Below are 19,866 nucleotides of genomic sequence, written 5' to 3'. Positions count from 1 at the left end.
TTTGAAATTTTACCTGAGCCAGTTTTATATCTATTTATTTAGTTAGTTAATGAACTTCATAATTATGTAAAAATCCAACATTCCAATGTATAAAAAACAAAAATGGTACTTGTTTATGAAACTTGACTTGTTATATATTTTGTTTTTTAAAAATATTAAATTAAAAAGGTAACAAAATTATCTTTATCTTCTTCTGAACTTGTTTTGTTTGGGGGGACTCTCTCACTTCTCACTAATTTAACTTCCCTTTAAGTATTTTTGCATTATTTAATATGTAATAGAAGAGTCAGCATCACCTTGGTTTGCATGTTGTTATCCCATTTTATTATTACAACAACCCATTGAAGTAGGTACTATTCCCATTTTACAGATGAAGAAACACAAGTGCCTAAGATAGGATTCAAACTAGTCTACTATTCATTCCAATGCTTACCTTATGAAATTCTGATAGATGAAAGGATTCCTGCCTGTGGGAGTGCTTGTATAGTCTGTTCTTGATGAAAAGAAACATGATATAGTGGGAGTGCACTGCTTCTTGAATTGCAGGATCTGGATTCAAATTCACTTTTGGTTCTTTTTCCGTGTCACTTTGGGCAAGATACTTCACATTGTCCTCCCATTTCCTCACCTGGGAATTAAAGGAATTGTATTTGGTAACTTCAGAGACCCCTCCAACTCTACATTTATGACGTCTGTAATACCCAGATATTGTTCACTTATATTTTTATGTTCTCCAGTGTTTTGTCTTAAGTTGTTTGCTAAGGTTAGCTTTGTTTGCTGTATTTCAACTAAAACTAAACTTCTTTCTGATGGAGTGTATATTTAAGTGTACTTGTCTGAGAATAACACCATACAAAAATTTCACTTTTGGCTGTTTTTCTGTCTTTCTTGATAGATATGCTTTGTCTCTATCTACGATAAAGCCAGAATAAGAAGGAATGGGTAAAATTGCAGTCTCAGAGTATTTTTGAAGAATTTCCTAACAATGAATTAAATATTGGAACGGGTTTCTGAGGAAGGTTTGTAAAACCCTTTTCCCTGAGGTCTTAGAATATTGGGGTTGATTGTTCTGAGTTAGTTTTAGATGTCTTTCATTTTCTGCAAAAAACAGGAGTTGGGGGAAGATGGGGGGGGTGTCACTTAATCAGTGGTGTTGGGCACTATTGGCTAATGACCAAAGGGAATGATGGGGTGGGAGAGAGGGTACCAGGAATGCCAGATTAGGAAGGACAAATTGAGGAATTGGGTAAGAATAGGGTGCCAAATGTGAGCAGAAAATCAGTTTACCTGTTCATGCTTGAAGAAACCACAATATTTTTTGGTAGACTTATGTGGCAATATTGCTTTAGTGTTCTTTTCAGAGATCCATTCTTCATAAGTTTTTCTTTAAATTCAACACATCTGGTAACCATACTCTCATTTTAATCTGTCTTTTGTTTTCATTTTCTCTTTTAACTGGGGAAAAAGGAGTTTCTTTTTTTTTTTTTTAATTTTATAATTATACATTTTTTTTAAACAGTATATATGCATGAGTAATTTTTTTTATAACATTATCCCTTGTATTCATTTTTCCAGATTTTCCCCTCCCTCCCTCTATTCCCTCCCCTAGATGACAGGCAATTTCATACATTTTAACCTGTGTTACAGTATAACCTAGTATAATATATGTGTGTAAATCCAATTTTCTTGTTGCACGTTAAGTATTGGATTCCGAAGGTATAAGTAACCTGGGTAGATAGACAGTAGTGCTAATAGAAAAAGGAGTTTCTTGAAAAGAAAAAAGACAATGTAAAAATAATCAATCTGTATATGATATATAAGCCCAACCAAAAATATAGAGGAAACAAAAGAAGCAAGAGTTTTGTGGAACTTGCAATCTAGCTGAAAGTATAAGGAGAAACATTTAGAAGATAATTATGTATTAAATCAAGTGGTTTAGAAGATAAAAGCAATTGGAGTTTAACAAAGGAAGAGAAATCAAAGAGGGATGAAAAGGGCTTCCTGTAAGATAATGGGCTTGAGCTGGATGTTGAAGGATCAAGAGGACCTAAACCAGCAAGAGACTTCAGGGCAAGAGGAGAAACTATCAATAAAATATGGCTGGTCTTTATACAGAGTATAATGAGAAAAACCAGATAGACTGAACTAGAAGCATGGTATTTGGGAAGCAATAGAAAATAAGGTTGGAGAAATATTGGATAGAACATTAGAATAGGAAGCCTCAGTAGAAGAGATTGGAAACTAACATAAATTTTTCACTTTGGAATAGTTGGAAAAACTTTTTTTAAAACAAAATAAAAATTCTTCTTTATTCACTTAAATAGAAACTACTAGTGGTAGAACTGTCTCTATTTTTAGATATCTCCAAGTGAAAAGAATGGTTGTTAACAAATTCCATTCAGCTTTATATAAAAACTTATTATATCCATAAATGAAACCATTATGCAAGTGTACCTAACCACTTATTGGGGAGGTTGGGAGGAGTTGTGACTTTTTTGTAGTTAGGTATTTACAATAATTTTTTTAAAAATTGATATTTTTTAAAACCCAGTCTTATGTGTTAATTTATGGGTGTCAGTAGCTCCTGCTAAGGATCAGGTTGGTACTTCCTCTCCAACTTGCAGTCCTGAAGAATTGCCTCGGACACAACCAGCATGTATCAGAAGCAGAGTTTGAACACAGTTCTGAGACCCACTGTGTATCCAGTGTACCCCACAGCTTCTCAGTCCTTGTTAAAGTAAATGTGCTTTTGATCTACATATGAAGTTTGTAGAAATAAAATTGAAATTGGAAATTATACCTGAAATTATACCTGAAACATTTTTTTCCTTTAAAGATCTTAAAAACACCAGCTTAGTTGAAAGGGATATGGCCTGTTTATTTGAATAAGGAGAGAAGAGTCTAAACAGACACTTAAAAGACCTTGTTCTGAAGTCCATATTTTAGCTGTGAGTCTATAGGACATAACTTATTCTGGATCTGTTTCCTCATTTGTAAAACAAAACAAAAAAATTAGGCTTGATATAACCTCTAAGGTCCCTTCCAGCTCAATCTATTATCCTGTTTATCAAAAATAGAGAATTATTGCCTCTTTTATTTAGCAGATAAATTCATAAATCACAAAATCTTTAAAATTCCTTACTCGTTACATAATGTGGACTAGGTCCTTTCTGGTATATCCAGTCCTTTCTGGTTTACTATACATATATAAAGGTTTTAAATAATCACATATCTTTAGAAAAATTATGTCGTAGAAAGGACAATTATAGTAACATGAAAGAAATTCTTCTATAGATTTTAATAAAAGCATAAGTAGAAATTATAAATGAGCTAAAATGCATTTCAGTAAATGTTAGGTTTCTTACTAGGTGCTAAGTCAGTACTTAGCAATTCTCTAGCTCAGGGTTTACACCTTTAAAAAGAGCAAGTTCATTGGTTGTAAGTAGTTTCCATTCCCACAAGCCCATTCTCTGGGAGGATAAAAGGAGAAGGCAGTCTGGAAAGAGTAGTCTGGATTGGGTTAAGGACAAGACTTCCCAGAAGAAGTTCAGGGAAGCTGGAGGAGATTCAGAGCCAGGACTCAGGAATAAGGGGATCAAGATTCTACCTTCGCTCTGGCTGGAGGCTCCAGAAGCCTCCCAAGAATCCTGCTCATAGAGAAAAGGATTCATAGAAAAGAAACCTCCTCCCAGAGAAGGATTATAATTGAGAGACAACAGAACATTGCATTTTGGTGCCCAATGTGGGGCAAGGACTTTTGCTTATCCTGACTCTTGCTGATTCTGAGCCCTTCAGAGGGGACTAGCCCGGACTTTACAAGTAGATACATTATTCCAAATATACTCTCATTGTTACCTATCCGTACCACTTCATTCAATGCAATATTTTTGTCCTTGCCCTTCTATAAATCCTTCATAGACAATTTAACCCAATATGCCTTTTGTTCCACAAATTAATTTAAGGCCTGAAATAGTGTTCCTACAACTGTGCTTTACATTTTGGGAGGGGTTACCTTCCCTCACCCCTGCCACTAGAACAAAATGTTATATACATTATCATAGAGATTTTTGATTTAACTGTTTTTGATATTGCTGGTAATTATTTACTTCCCAGAGTAGAGAGGCTGATAATTTTTAGAAATGATTGTTAGTTAAAAAGTAAACAACATGTGAAAACCAGAAAACTCTTTTTGCAAACCACTAATAAAGTTTATATACGTGCTTTTTATTAGGGATAACAAAAATTCATTGCTTCAGTTTTTTCATTTGTGCAACATTTCTCATTTGTCTTTGAGCTGATTGAAAATGGAAAAATGCTCTTTTTTTTAAATCATGATTTGTTTTGTTTTAATAAAGGGAAGGAAAATGGAAGGTGAGGCAGTTGAAGCAATCATGGAGGAGTCTGAAACCTTCATCAAAGGAAAAGAGAGAAAAACATATCAAAGACGCCGAGAAGGGGGTCAGGATGAGGATGCTTGCCATATATCACAGACCCAGGCGGATGGGAGTGAAGTGGTTCAGGAGGTAAACAGCAGCGTCCAGATGGTTATGATGGAGCAGCTGGACCCTACCCTACTTCAGATGAAGACTGAAGTCATGGAGGGGACAGTACCTCAGGAAGCTGATGCTACTGTGGATGACACACAAATAATAACACTTCAAGTTGTTAATATGGAAGAACAACCTATAAACCTTGGGGAACTTCAGCTTGTTCAGGTACCTGTACCAGTAACGGTGCCTGTGGCCACCACTTCTGTAGAAGAACTGCACGGGGCTTATGAAAATGAGGTCTCTAAAGAAGGCCTGCCAGAAGGCGAGCCCATGATTTGTCACACATTACCTTTGCCTGAAGGTTTCCAGGTGGTAAAAGTAGGTGCCAATGGTGAGGTTGAGACATTAGAGCAAGGGGAGCTGCAGCCCCAAGAAGATCCCAATTGGCAGAAAGACCCAGACTATCAGCCACCTGCCAAAAAGACAAAAAAAACCAAAAAGAGCAAACTTCGTTATACAGAGGAGGGCAAAGATGTGGATGTTTCTGTGTATGACTTTGAAGAAGAGCAACAAGAGGGCCTGTTATCGGAAGTCAATGCAGAGAAGGTTGTGGGTAACATGAAGCCTCCAAAGCCAACAAAAATTAAAAAGAAAGGTATGGGTTCTTTCCATTGTTGTCCTTCAGAGCTTTTTGGTTGAAGTGGAATCTAGAGGATAAACAACATTGTGTACAGGTTAATCTAGTTTATGATTTGTTGTGAGTTGAACTCTTATTAACAGTTTAAAAATAAGTTCAAGGGTGTTTTTTTTGTTTGTTTTTTTCATTGGATTTAAATATGTGACTCTTAACAGCAGTAAGCTTAATATGATTGTAGAAATTCAAGTAAGACTGACTTATAAGGGTCAATGAAATTTAGAAATCCCTAGGCAAATTTAATCTAGAAATCCCTGGGGTGATCCAGGGGCAGCAAAACTTTGGCTTAAATCCTTTCTTTGTATATAGGTGTAAAAAAGACATTCCAGTGCGAGCTTTGCAGTTATACATGTCCACGGCGTTCAAATTTGGATCGACACATGAAAAGTCATACTGATGAAAGACCACATAAGTGCCATCTCTGTGGTAGAGCTTTCCGCACAGTCACCTTGCTGAGGAACCATCTAAATACTCACACAGGTACTTTAGGGGAAAGGGAGGAGGAGGAGGGAAAACAACAAGGGGCTCTCCTTATAGGAACAGAAAGTGTTGAGTGTTGGTTAGACAGGTAAAGCTTTAGAAGGATTGAATTTCTTTCTTTTAGAATTTTTTTTTTCCACAGTATATATACATGAGTAATTTTTTTTTATAATATTATCCCTTATATTCATTTTTCCAAATTATCCCCCCCCCTCCCTTCACACCTTCCCCCCGATGACAGGCAATCCCATACATTTTACATGTGTTACAATATAACCCAGATACAATATATGTGTGTAAATACCATTTTCTTGTTGCACATTAAGTATTCGATTCCGAAGGTATAAGTAACCTGGGTAGGTAGACAGTAGTGCTAACAATTTACATTCACTTCCCAGTGTTCAGAAGGAATGAATTTCTTATGGATGACTATTTTGGGTTCCCTTCTGGAAGGCTAAGTTAGAAATCCTGGTCTTGGAACCAGCAGAGAAGCAGGCTGGTATTCTGCTTCTAGGATTCTTGTATTTAATGTTGACCATATCTTCCCTCAGCAGTCTTAGAATTTCAACTCCATCATGCTTGTATAAACCAGCAAAACGTTGGATAAAATGGAATTTCCTTGTTGTAGACCTTGTAAAGCTTAAAAGACGTTAGTAAAACAGTGTATTAGAGGCACTGACACTGATCTCTCAGTGCTTATGTGCAAATCTTGTACACTACTTGTGTGACCATGGGCAATTCGTCTGCCATCCCTGATTAGACTAGATAGGCTCTGCCTTGAGGTTACTTCGAAATTTAGAGCTTTGTTCCCACAAAATGTGAAGTGGTATGCTAAGCTGGCCATCAAAGGACATCCCATTGATGCCATCCCTTCTGGCACCAAGGGTTACATCATTGCCCAGGTAATGCTCCTCTGTCCTTGAATATAAGATTTAGAGCTGGAAGAAACACTAGACTAGTTTAGTCCAACCCTCTCTTCTTTTACAGAGTAGGAAAGTAAACCTCAAGGAGGAGACTTGCCAGGTTGTTGTGCTAAAAGTGATTAATTTCTAGCAACTCTGGAAAGGAGGTGGTGTTATTATAGTTACAGATGAAGTTGAGGCAGGTATGCCCATGATCCCACAGCTAGGAGTTATCTGAAAACAAATTCTGTCTCTTGACCTAGCTGGCTCTCTGTCCAATGAGCCACCTAGCTGCCAATGGCTACAATGTGTACGAATTAAAATTGGTGCTCTTAAATTTGGAAGAAATAGGCTTGAGTAGCAGAATGTCTTCAGAATCATCCAGAACTTCAGGAAGGCATGAAACGGTTGACTAGGTAGATCTTAGACAAGAATAAGTAATAGCTCCCACCTTCTCCCTGTTGGCAGTTTCCCACAATCTCTTTAGACCATGGTAAGTCTGTGCTGCTTTACCAATGTAGAATTATATTGTATAGGCCCAAAATGCACTTGTGACTTGTATGATTTTGGACAAATCCTTTCTCCCCCTGCACCACACTTTTTCCTCTGTAGAATGAGGGAGCCATACTCAAAGCTTCTGAGGCTTCTTCCAAAATTAAAGAAGTACGAGATTAGGAGTATGAGTATGAGATTAGTTACCTCCTGAGAGAGCACAGCTCATATCACCTTCATAAAGGCTTCTCCAACCTCAGCCATCATATTACTCTTGCCTTGTAATGTTTTTGATATATTTATCTTGTTGTGTATATTAACAGCCCTCCATGCTGCTGCTAGACTGAAAATTCCTCAAGGACAGGGGACATGTCTTATCTAAACAATAGATCTCCCCCAGAGCTTAGCACAGTGTTGGTTCCTAATAAATGTTGGTACTTGGGAAACCGGGGTTGATTTGATTACAAATGTCCTGAGGTTTGTTTTGTGTTCTTCCTTTCAGGTACCCGTCCTCATAAGTGCCCAGACTGCGACATGGCCTTTGTAACCAGTGGCGAATTAGTGAGGCATCGACGCTATAAACACACCCATGAGAAACCCTTCAAGTGTTCCATGTGTGATTATGCTAGTGTCGAGGTAAAGGTCACATCTTCCAGTGGCGTTCCATAGAACAGATCTCTTCAGTGCTGCCATTGAACAGTTTCTTGTGTTGAACACTTAATTTAGAATTTGCTAATAATCAATTATTGATTATATGTAAAACACCAAGAGCAATCACTGAAATCTGATGAGGGTGGAGTGGAGAGGGCTAAAAAATGGATTCTGAATCTTTCCCATCACATAGTATAGCTTAGCTATAATCAGGGTGACAATTCCTTGACTAAAATGTTCGTGTATAAAATCATATATATAGTTGGGGATATTAAAGGAGGAAACCCTCCATAATATCAGCTTCATCAGATAGTAATGTGAGCAAAAATATACACAATTTTGGGGCAGCTGGGTAGTACAGTAGATAGAGCACCAGCCTTGAAGTCAGCAGGACCTGAGTTCAAATTTGACCTCACACACTTTAACACTTCCTGGCTGTGTGATACTGGGCTAGTCACTTAATCCCAATTGCCTTAGCAAATACACACACACACACACACACACACGCGCGCGCGCGCGCGCACACACACACTCTCTTCTTAAGATCCATGAGAGCTAGTATGATATGTACTGGGTCTGGAGCCCAGGGCAGAAGACCTCAGATTCAGTTTGTTCTGTTCATTCATTCATTCTAATTCTGTGAGTATCTTGGTATGAGCTTAGGAAGTCATTGAACCTCTGTTTCTTCATTTATAAAATGGCATAATCATCCAAGTGATCTATCTAAAAAGTTGAAAGAAGGAAAGCACTTTGCAAACTTTCTGACATTCTAGATAAACTTTATTATTACCGTTTTGAAATATCTGAATGCCAAGGGGTTGCTTAAGCATTTGGAACCAGATATAATTTGTTGGGAAATTTTGTGATGGTGATTCCTTAGGCATATTTTAAAAAGTGTTTGAAAAAGGACATCAGAGAAGTGGGTGAGTTGGCCAAGAAAATGGCTAATGTCAATAAAGTTTTGCAAGTGTGAGCTGGTGAAGCATATGAGGAGAAAGCATACTGCCAGGGCTAGGGTTTGCTTGGCTAGTGTAGATTATACTCAGGGTACTCCAGAGATGAACTCAGAATATCTCAGTGGGGAAAATCCAATGATCAGATTAATATCTGAAAGTGACTATGTTGGTGGATTAGGTAGCAAGAAGCATTGGAGGGGTTGGCACTGAAATTTGGAGAGTTAGCTGAAGATAAGTGGTCATTGAAACCATGAAGATAAATAAATGTCAAGAAAGTGGAGAGGACAAAAAAGCATACCTGTTATCTAGTTTTGGGCATAATCACCTTAACAAGGAATACTTAGAACATGAGGAAACAGTAGATTGTGCTCAAAAGACACCAGCTCTAATCTGAAATTTTGGCCTGTGAAATGATGCAACAAGCACAAGACAACAAAAATTAGGATGCGACATGAAAGCAAAACAATTATTTAAAACTTGAGTTTACTGGTCTTTAATGTTCTTAAAACCACGCTTTTGTGCTCAAGCATTGCTGAAGTTGCCATCTGTATCTAAGAAGGCTGATGATTTGATGCTTCTTTGTTTCAGGTCAGCAAGTTGAAACGTCACATTCGCTCTCACACTGGAGAGCGTCCATTCCAGTGTAGCTTGTGCAGTTATGCCAGCAGGGACACATACAAGCTGAAAAGACACATGAGAACCCATTCCGGTACACTAAACTCTTAAAATTATACTAATAAGCTGCTTTTTTATTCGGTGTTAGGTTTGTTTCAGTTGATCATCCATCTGGGAATTCTTTACCCACTTGTTGCTTAATGGACAAATAGCATGGCATGTGGTGATTACGTGTGCCATGTTGGATTTCAGTATTTTTAAAATTCAGATCTATCTATGATCTCATCATGTGGGAAAATTCATCAGCAAGACAGCTCACATCCTGTTCAGAATGCCTGCTTGCTCATCCTGTATAATTCTGCTCCGGATCCTTCCCACCAGTTAGCCACAGCAGATCTACCCAGGGTGTTTATGATCTTGTTTCTCCCTGATATTTCTAGAATTCTGGTGGACACATGGTGGGCTATCCACCAGTTATCCTTCCAGCTCATTATCTTTTTCACTCATTCCTTTCTTAAATATTCTTTTATTTTACTTCAGAAACCCTTTTAGTTGTTTAAGTACAAAAAAATCTACGTTTATCCACCATACTTCTGAGTGACAGTCTGTTTTACTTCTTTGGAGACTGGTGTTCTATGACTTTTAACCAATCAGCAATACTGTTAAAACATTAGAATTCAAAAATTAGGCCTTGATAACCTTCTGGCCACTAATATCAGGCAGAGTATCAAATAAGGAAACATGTTCTCCCAGAAGTGTGTGCCACTGTCATAGAGGAGATAGCCAGTAGAGAATTCAAGTTGAAAGAGGGATTCCTCATAGAGGATGAGTTCTTCCAGATGTTCTTTTTTTGTAGATGATATTGTGGACATTGTGTTACTTGCACCCAGCCTCAGAACCGACTCCGAGATAAGATTCATCACCATTTGAAAGGATTTTGGCTTAACAATCCCTCAGTAAATCATTGAGTTCAACATCCTTCTAATATCCATTCTGTAATCTCAATAACTTGTAGTTAGTTGGTTGTGTATTTTACATACTGTCTTACCATTTTTATTCTAGCTTTGTATTTATCTGGCTCTTTTTGATTGTAGACTGTTGGCTTGGGAATTCTGACCCAATTAGTAATGTGACTCTCTTAAAATTTCTGTGCTAACTATATCTGCTGCCTTCCAATTCTTGAAGATGGTATTTACTATGCTGTATAGCTATGAGATTTCTCTGTGGCCAATAATATCTTGTATTCTTTAATCTGGACATGGATTTTCCAACATAATTTTCATCAGCCTCACCTATGTTCACTTTTGCCCTAGCATCGTTAAATATAAACTATGTTTTAATTTGGAAAATCTTAGCAAGTCTTAATATTTTTTCTTCCTTTTTATCCTCTATGACAGATGCTAGCTTCTGATTGCATTTATTTAATAATCTTTTTGCAAATAACTACCATGAATACTGAAGCAGCAGATAACTAAATATCCCATGAAATATTCCTTATTGCCTTTTGGGCTCAAGGTAAAGCCAACCTTGAGCAGTTCCTTTATTTGACTCTCCAAGGAAGGCTCAAGCTATTGTTCTCTTTGAACAGCAGCTCCAGGCTGAAATTGATGTGCTCGCATTCTTCCATACTGTATTTGCTCTGGTCATTGAACAAGAATCCTTTACCAGCAGGCCAGACTAATGTTTATAGATGGCCCAAATCTGATTCTTAACATTCTGGTGCCACCCTGCCATTCTGCTACCTCTTTCACTGCAGAAGCCGAAATTGGCCATCTGGGACTCAGACCAGTTTTGTGTTTTCTTTGATTTATGTGCTCATGGGCAAAGGATTCATCTTCAAGTGGCCTTCTTACTGATGAAGAAGAATCTGGTCCTTGGATAGTAGTCTTCCACTGATGTTGAATCCAAAACATCTTCAGTATGGAAAAATCTGACAAACCTTTTGTTCTGCTTATATAATCCTTCAGTGAGTCATCATCCTAGGACTTTATAGAGAATAGCTGTACTCACCCAGTGGAATTCTTGTTTGAAAGATGAGTCCGTGTATCTCTAGTTGGGTTTGTTTTTGTTTTTTTGTTTTTTTGTTTTTTAATTAATTTACTGACTTATGGAAAACTTCTAGGCTGTCATCCTTCCTATATTCCTTTTCCCCTCTGTTGAGTACCAGTATCACACATTTCTAAGGTCAGAGAACAAGAAATGTAAAATTTCTCTAATAGTTGCTAGAAAAAAATAAAAGAATATTGATTTTGAAAGTTCTAATAAAAGCTAAAGATTCTTAGGAAATTGATGTAAATAAATCTAGACAGTAGCTTTCCCAAATAGAATTCTCTTAATTGTTTTGTGTTTTATGATATTTATAATCAAAGTAATATAATAAATTTGTTAAATTCTCTTTCCTTTTAAGGTGAAAAGCCGTATGAATGTTATATTTGTCATGCTCGGTTTACCCAGAGTGGCACGATGAAAATGCACATCTTACAGAAGCACACAGAGAATGTGGCCAAATTTCATTGTCCACATTGTGACACTGTCATAGCCAGAAAAAGTGATTTGGGTAAGTGGTTTGCTCCTTGAAGAGTATGTAAAAAACATGAGTGTTAGAATTTAACTGTAGAATCAAGATGAGCCAACTGAACCAAAACTACAAACTAGCATTTGTGCATATATCTGGATTTTACTGGAAATAATTGCTTTGTTAACTGTTTCTGTTGTTACTGCATGTTGTTCAGATAGGAGCTTATATAAAATAAGACAATTTTTGTTAACTAAATATATGCATATAATTATATTTTTAGTTAATCCAAAATTTTTAGGTGCCATCTAATTTAGTATTTTCACATGTCCTTTAATTGAAGTAAAGAATAAACCTGTCTTTTCTAGATATGTTTCTAATGTAGATTTTCTTTTTGTTCATGAAATAAATGACCTTGCTAATGAAGACTGAAAAATTAAAGTTTAATTCTAAACTGATAGCCTGCTGAAAAAAAGGCTGTAATGTGATACTTAGAATCATGATATTGGAAAGGAATTTTAATAATAATAATTTAGAACTTCTAAGCTAGAAATAACATTTATATGCATTCACTTGATCCTCACAACCCTCTGAGATTACAGAGTACACATGTTATTTAGCTCCATTTACAGATTAAAAAACAGACCTCCTGAGACTGTTCCAGACTAAGTCTCTCAACCCAGGAGCTAAAGCTGATTCAGAGTTCAATGGCATTTTTTAGTTCATTTTAGGGGTTTTTTTTGTTTGTTTGTTTTATTTTTTTTTTTTAAGAACATAATGAACAGATATTGGATAATTTATGAAGCCTCATGTTTGGACAGTGTAGAAAAGATAAATGCCTGCCCTCAAATTGCTTAATACTGTAACAATAACTTGAAGTTTATGACCCAAAAAAGAAAGTCCCCCATTAAGTCAAAACACAAGAGCCAGTATGATGAAAAGGGAAAGGGTAGGCTAAAATTTTAGCTCTTAGAGACTAGCATTTCATCTAAAAGTCTTGTCCTTAAATACAATCCATCAACAAATAATACAATTTGTCGAATTACCTCAAACTCTACTCTCTACAGAGCACTATAGTAGGTATTAGGGAGATGCAGCGTTTAGGTAAGAGCTGTGCTCTCAAGTTTATAATTTATGTAGAGAGTAACAAACACAATTGGAATATACAGTTTTATGACGGATGCCTTAGAAAGATAAAAAAAAGTATTAAATGAGTTTTGAGGGGAAACAGGATAATTCTTTTGGAGGAATTGTCAGACTGGAGGCTTCTTCTGTTTGAGTCTTAGTTCCCTCACCCCATAAGTGGAAGGTAATGCTTACTTACAAGGTTGTTGTGAGCAAAGTACTTTGTGAATCTTAAAGCACAACAACAAATATGGACTGTTGCCCTATAAATGGGAGTTAAAAGTAAGCTAGCTAAAGAAATGGCTTTAAGGTGAGGATTAGGTGTTCACTAAAATAGTGTTCATTTGCTTTTTTGTTTTGTGCATCAACACGTATATTGGCATTCTTTCAGGTGTCCATTTGCGAAAACAGCATTCCTACATCGAACAGGGCAAGAAATGCCGTTACTGTGATGCTGTGTTTCATGAGCGGTATGCCCTCATTCAGCATCAAAAATCCCACAAAAATGAGAAGCGTTTCAAGTGTGACCAATGCGACTATGCATGCAGACAGGTACTCTCTGAGGGGTTCCCAAAAGAGTGAGAAAACACTTAGTGCCTCTTCTTGCTCCTGTGTACATAATGGCCCTATTTGTATTATATAGGAGGAAGTAAGGTGAATCAAAATGCAGTCTTTGACCACTTTAAAGGACTGCTTATGCAAATTACGTGGAAACAAATACAAAAGAGGACCAGGGGTGGTGGGGTGGGAAGGGATGTTAAAGAAGTCAAAGGGATAGGAGTTTGGGGTGAGAGAAATGGAAAATTGGTGTGTTATGGGACAGGAAAACTTGTCATGTCAGGATTTTGAATTATTTGGATGACAGTCAATGTAGTAAAGAACCTTTGAGTGAGTGTATTCCTCAGGAGCTTTTGAGCGAATCAGTTTTGAAAACTGAAGCATATACCTGAAAACATCTCCTTTATTTCCTCAACAAATCTTAACTAAGAATGCCCAGTGGATGTTGAGACTTAACAGCCAATGAAGCGACCTGATAGATACTTTAATTTTGTAGCAAGTATTGCTTCTGAGTTCTTTTTCTTAACATTCGCAGGAGCGGCACATGATAATGCACAAACGAACGCATACTGGGGAGAAGCCCTATGCCTGTAGTCACTGCGACAAGACCTTCCGCCAGAAACAGCTTCTGGATATGCATTTCAAGCGCTATCATGACCCTAACTTTGTCCCTGCTGCTTTTGTCTGTTCTAAGTGTGGTAAAACATTTACACGCCGGGTGAGTGCTAAATTTGCCTCTTCTAACACATTTTTCTAATAATTTCTTTACTTCATATTGGCCTAACTTTCAAATTAGTTGTATTTATTTAGGATTTATGTACTTTCATCCTTAATGTAAAATTCCTAAAGTTCTTTTTGTAAATAATTCAAGCCAGAATTTCTACAGCCCTTGAAGGTTTACACCTAACTTTATTTTTAATCAAATTACCTTGTGTAGTCAGCACTCCTAGAGTTATCTTCGTACAGATTAGATTTACGCACAGTCAGACATAGCAACTGAGTGTTAGGGCTTCTCCTAGGATGTCTGTTGTTGTATCCTTTTTTATGAAAATAAAGAGATTTTGGTGACTCTTTGCGTGTTGTTTAAATAGTGTAAAGATCTTTGTAGCCTAGTGCATTAGTCAAATGCTTGGCTTTTCTTCCTTTTGCTTAGAACACAATGGCAAGGCATGCTGACAATTGTACTGGTCTAGATGGTATAGATGGAGAAAATGGAGGTGAAAGCAAGAAAGGCAAACGAGGGAGGAAAAGGAAGATGCGCTCTAAAAAGGAGGAGTCATCCGATAGTGGTAAGAGCTTTGCCTGTCCTGTCTTAACATAAGTCAGGTACCTCTTGACCACAGTAAATATGTAATACAACTTGGTACTTGCTATTATCAGTTCTGGGGAAGTTCAGGGGTGTGTGGGGTGGGGAGTGTGTATGACTCTTTAATCCAGGAATATGGCCACTATTATCTCCTATTATTGGTACCCTTCCTATAAATGCTTACTGTTCTTCATTCTCCATATGAGGAAAGGGTTGGACTAGATGCTCTAAGATCCCTTTCAGCACTCCAGTTCTGTGAGATCACATAAGTCTGAAAGCTCAATAGTACTTTAATTGGAGTTTGGACCTTATATCCCCCTCACATCTGCTATTATAAAACTTTAGCAACATAGAATTAAGATGAATTTGTGTGTTCTGGTACAAATGAGCCTGCCTTGAAATTGGCAAAGCCCAGTATATATAAACAGAGGATTTTTTTATATATATATATATATATATATATACACACACACACACACACACACACACACACACACATACATACATACATACATACATACATACATACATACATACATACATACCCCAAAGGATTTTTCGAGTAGTGGAAAGATAATTCATATATTTTTCCACTTTTTCACTCTTCCAATCCCCTCTTCCGCTTCACCCTACAATTTTGCAAGAAGAAAATGCTGAACCAGACCTGGATGACAATGAGGATGAGGAAGAAACTGCCGTTGAAATTGAAGCCGAACCAGAAGTTCAGCCTGTGACTCCAGCCCCACCGCCAGCCAAAAAGCGAAGAGGGAGGCCACCAGGCAAGGCCAGCCAGCCCAAGCAGACCCAGCGTGAGTTATTGCATCTGATTCAGGCAGAAGGGACAGAGACTGGCAGCCACCTTGCTCTAGCAGGAGGTGTCTGGGGCCTGTTTTGCTTTTTAAACCATTCACCATAAAAGGAACACCCCCACTTCTAGACAGCTTTTAATCCCATCATGCTGTTGTGAAGAACATGTGCTGTTACACAGAGTGGGAATTAAGTTGAGATAAGTCAGATCACGTTGCAACTCTGCACAGGGTCTTTATCATGAGAGTTGGGCAAAAGGACATCTGCATGGTCTTGGCTTTACATGTAGGATTCAAGCTTCAAGGGTGTATAGGTTCTTAAGTCCGTCCTTACAGCTGTTTAGGTGACTATTTTCCTGTCTGTGTGTATCCATACAGTCTATGGAAATAATGATCCATGCAAAATTGACCTGAAGAAACACTTAGCCAGATAAGTTAGTCATTGATTTGAAGATGCGGTAGGAATAAATAACTTTTTTTTTTTTTTTTTTTTGTCTTCTGATACTTCTGAAGGGGAGCTACTTTTCCATGTAAAAGTATGTTCTCAAGTGGTTTCAGGGGTAATATCTTGGTTTTTGTGAGAGTCCCAGCCTTTTATTTCATGCATAAAAGTATACAGTGGATAGAATTATAGAGGACTTAAAGCATACATCACTCAACTCCTTGCCTTTTGATAGCAAGAAATCTCTTTTAAGCCACAAGGATCAATTTTCATGGAAATAACACAATTTATACTTAGGTCACTCCTTACCCTCACTTTCCATACACAAAAATGTTCTTCTCTGCAGCCCTATTCACAAATCTGCATTGGAAAGCACCTGAAGGCATATGTGGACCTGTTATCTTAAACCTACTCTACATTGTGATTATATAGCATATACTTAAATGTTTCCAGTTAAGGGGAGTCTTGTTGCCTATCTAAGCAGCCAAGAAAACAGATTTTCAGTTCCAATTTAGTAGGTAGAATTTTCTTTCAAATGACTTCAACTTCATTGCCAGTTATGAAACAGTCTTTGATGCCACAGCAAACTGAGAATTTAATATCCAGGAAAAGTGTTAATGGGTGATTAGCAATATTTTACTTTCCCTGGTCTTTTCCCCACTCCCAATGCTTACTGCCCTCTCTCCCAAACAGTCTTGTATTTAAATATTTTGCATTTCTTTGTGTTTGTTCTTCCGTCAAGGCAGCTGTGGCATGGTAAATAGACTGCTGGCCTCAGACTCAGGAGCTTACGCTTTAGTTCCCACTTTTGACTCGGGCTGGCTTGATGCAGCATCCCAATCAGGGACCTTGATCTAACGGTATTGGAAACACCACCACATGAGAATCTATTTGAGTTGAAGGAACTAGGGATATTTAGCTGGGAAAAAAGAGGATTGGGGAGGAGCATAAAGCATAAAGAGCTGTGACCTGGAGAAGTAAGGGCCCACTCACTGGAGTTGTTTCTTCAGGGATACTGGGTTGAAGAAGAGGCCAGTTGAGATGACTTCTGAATTCTGACATTCTGTGATTATATTTAACAAGAGAAAAGAAAGGAATTTTTTTAGGGGATTTTGACATTTTTGTTTGTTTCTTCCATTTAGCTACAGCTATCATTCAGGTTGAAGACCAGAATACTGGTGCAATTGAAAACATTATAGTGGAAGTGAAAAAAGAGCCTGATGCAGAAACAGTAGAAGGTGAAGAAGAAGAGCCTCCGTCTGCTGTGGTGGAAGCTCCCAATGGAGATCTCACTCCAGAGATGATTCTTAGCATGATGGACCGGTGATGGAGGAAGGCTCTGCCGACTGAACTGGCCTGGGCTGTGTTTAAACGGCTCAATCTTATTTTTTTCTTTTTCTTTTGTTTTCTTGGCTTTGGGAAATGCATCATTTTAGACCATTTTACCAAACATACTGGGAACTTAAACTTCAAAGATTATGGTAGAAAATGTGATTTAACTAGAACTTGCTGTTTGATGTTAGCATTGCAGATCATGGAACGTTAGAATACACACTGAGTCCTTGAGGGGGTTGACGATGAAATTTGAGATCAACATTGCATTGATGGTCCAAGGACCATGTTTACATGTAACCAGTTTTGATAGATGGAAACAGAACATTGAAGCCCTTCACTGAAGCCCTTATGGTAAACCACTCCGGAATTGCCACCAAGGTTTCCCAAAGTTCTACGTCCCCTTCCTAGAAGAGTTTTTAATTGTAAATGCAGACTTGGGAGGGTCCTAGACTTTTAAACCATTTTTATTTTTGCTTTTCCCTGACTCCCTATGGCTTGGAGTTAGCTGCACACCAGTAATATGGCATGCTATGATTGATTTCTGTCCTGAACTCTTTGCTGCTTTCTTAGCAAAGCATCTGTTATGGTCAAGCTTGTAAATACCTGGTTTTGTTTTTGTTTTGTTTTGTTTTTTTACATTTTAATCTTTTCCATTAATTAAGAGGTTGGAAAGAAGTGCAGTTTAAGAAGCCCAGCATTTTAATTAACTTACAAATTAAGTTACAACAGACTCAATAGTATGTAAATGTTGGAAAAAAAAATTTAATGGATCACAATCACGTAGAAGAAGGTACCCAGACTATTGCTTGCTGAATAATGGGAGTCCACGTGGAACGTTTTTTATTCCGAGCACATGGAACTGGCATTTGAACCTTGTATAATTAACTCTGTTATGATTTCACATCTACATTTTCTTTGCTCCGTTTTATAGCTGTATTTTTGTGTTTTACAAATCCTCTGTTAAGGCAAAAACAGCGGTTTTAAATGGGTCATGGTAGCCCTTGGAAAACCTGGGCCAGGAAATTTCGCTAGGTCAGTAATTTAAATTTTGGATCTTAAAAAGAAACAATAATGTGAAACAAACACAACTTTCAAAAAAAATGATGCTTGTATATGGACTGTCATGTTAAAAATGTAAGCTTTTTATAGAGTCTTGCTGATTTCAAACAAATTTTTCTTCTATGTATCGCTTTTAAGAAAAGCTATGAGTATAGCTATCAGACTCTCTAGGTTGATGCATTTTTGTACTTCGCTGTACTGTGTGATATTTTTCATTATTTTAGAAGGCCAACATGAGAACTGTAATAAAATATGTAATGGGGGTTTGAAAGCTGGGAAGGTGAATTATACTGCTGTACAGCTAATAAATAATAATGGATTAACATGTGCTCTAGACAGCTAGTTTCGTTTGAGCTGTGTAAGAACTCAGTTCCTGGCTTGGTAGGGTTTTTGTCCTTCCCAGACTTACTTCAAGCTGTTCTCCAGCTGCCACCGGCAAAGCTGCCAGGCTTTTGTTTTCTTCTCTGCCCTCAGATGGCATGCCGTGTTCCTGGGAAGTCAGGGCCTGCTCCGGCATATGGAAAAGAGCCCACAAAACAATTTGGATTTTGAGGGACATGCTGCCTGCTGAATTCCTGTGAAGTTTGCCGGGGAGAAGAATGTGTTCGTGCCCATGAATTGTCTGCAGGTCTGAAATGCTGAGCGCCGAGAAGCATTTCTGTCAGTATTGCCATCGCGGTTCTTGTTCTCTTTGTTGCCAACATCCCCTCTTTGAGGGGAGTCACAAAACTGGCATGAAAGAGCCCTGTATGTAGTTAAGGAAAGCAGAGGCAGCCACAGGTACTGCCGGGCATCGTGGGCCTGTCTGTTGTGGGGCAATTTCAGCGGCCGCTCCTGTCAAGGAGAGGAGCTGTCCTGCCCCTGGATTAGGTTTTTGCTTCTGCTGTCTTGTCATCTCCCCTTGAGAACTGCAGCCACCTGTTAGTGTCTTTGCCTTTGTCATTCTTCTGAATCGGACTTCTATCTAATGCAACAGGGAGGGTCCTTTTACCTGCTTTTCAAACTTTGATATCCTTGAAAGTCATTGCCGACCAGAGTTCGAGGACATCTTCATTCCTCTTAGCTGTAGGTAGTGTCATGTTAAGCATTTCTCTTTGACTCCTCCTCGTCATCTGCCTGGTGAGGTACTATGAACTTGAAGGTGGGTCTTCTCTGAGCACACTCTAATAGGAGAACTGTCTAGTATTCAATCCATCAGGCATTTGAGGAGGAGGGAATTGAGGACTTTGGGCACCACTTCCAGTTCCCTTCCAGGCACCCGTTGTCTCTCTGTTGTGTTTTCTGTATTGTGTGGTGTTTAACATTTCCCAAGCGCCCACAATGTACCCTGATCTGTACAGAACGTGGGGAAAGACAGTTTCTGCTTTTACAAAGCTCACATCACTTCTTCCTCCCACTGAGTCTCTTTTATTTTTCCATGGATGTACTTGTCATTTTTAG

The 19,866-nt window shown here is 38.0% G+C and overlaps 1 protein-coding gene across 5 annotated transcripts in view; it reads left to right on the top strand.

Moving 5' to 3' along the window:
- Positions 1-18,746, top strand: part of CTCF (CCCTC-binding factor) — a 41,016-nt gene extending 22,270 nt beyond the window's left edge. For 2 of the 5 annotated variants that reach the window (XM_074286449.1, XM_074286450.1), the window contains exons 3-13: positions 896-1,019; positions 4,356-5,145; positions 5,494-5,664; positions 7,561-7,694; positions 9,254-9,374; positions 11,688-11,837; positions 13,312-13,472; positions 14,014-14,196; positions 14,632-14,767; positions 15,429-15,593; positions 17,175-18,746. In XM_074286449.1, coding sequence (XP_074142550.1) covers positions 4,365-5,145; positions 5,494-5,664; positions 7,561-7,694; positions 9,254-9,374; positions 11,688-11,837; positions 13,312-13,472; positions 14,014-14,196; positions 14,632-14,767; positions 15,429-15,593; positions 17,175-17,359 — 2,187 coding nt within the window. In that variant the 5' untranslated portion in view covers positions 896-1,019; positions 4,356-4,364 and the 3' untranslated portion in view covers positions 17,360-18,746. The remainder of the gene's footprint in view (positions 1-895; positions 1,020-4,355; positions 5,146-5,493; positions 5,665-7,560; positions 7,695-9,253; positions 9,375-11,687; positions 11,838-13,311; positions 13,473-14,013; positions 14,197-14,631; positions 14,768-15,428; positions 15,594-17,174) is intronic. The other 3 variants (XM_074286451.1, XM_074286452.1, XM_074286453.1) reach the window with 2 other exon arrangements.
- Positions 18,747-19,866: the final 1,120 nt, after the last annotated feature.

This window comes from Sminthopsis crassicaudata, chromosome 2 (assembly GCF_048593235.1).
Source record: "Sminthopsis crassicaudata isolate SCR6 chromosome 2, ASM4859323v1, whole genome shotgun sequence".
NCBI classification, from domain to species: domain Eukaryota; kingdom Metazoa; phylum Chordata; class Mammalia; order Dasyuromorphia; family Dasyuridae; genus Sminthopsis; species Sminthopsis crassicaudata.
Note: the sequence above shows the minus strand (reverse complement) of the source record. Positions and strands in the feature narration are given on the sequence as shown.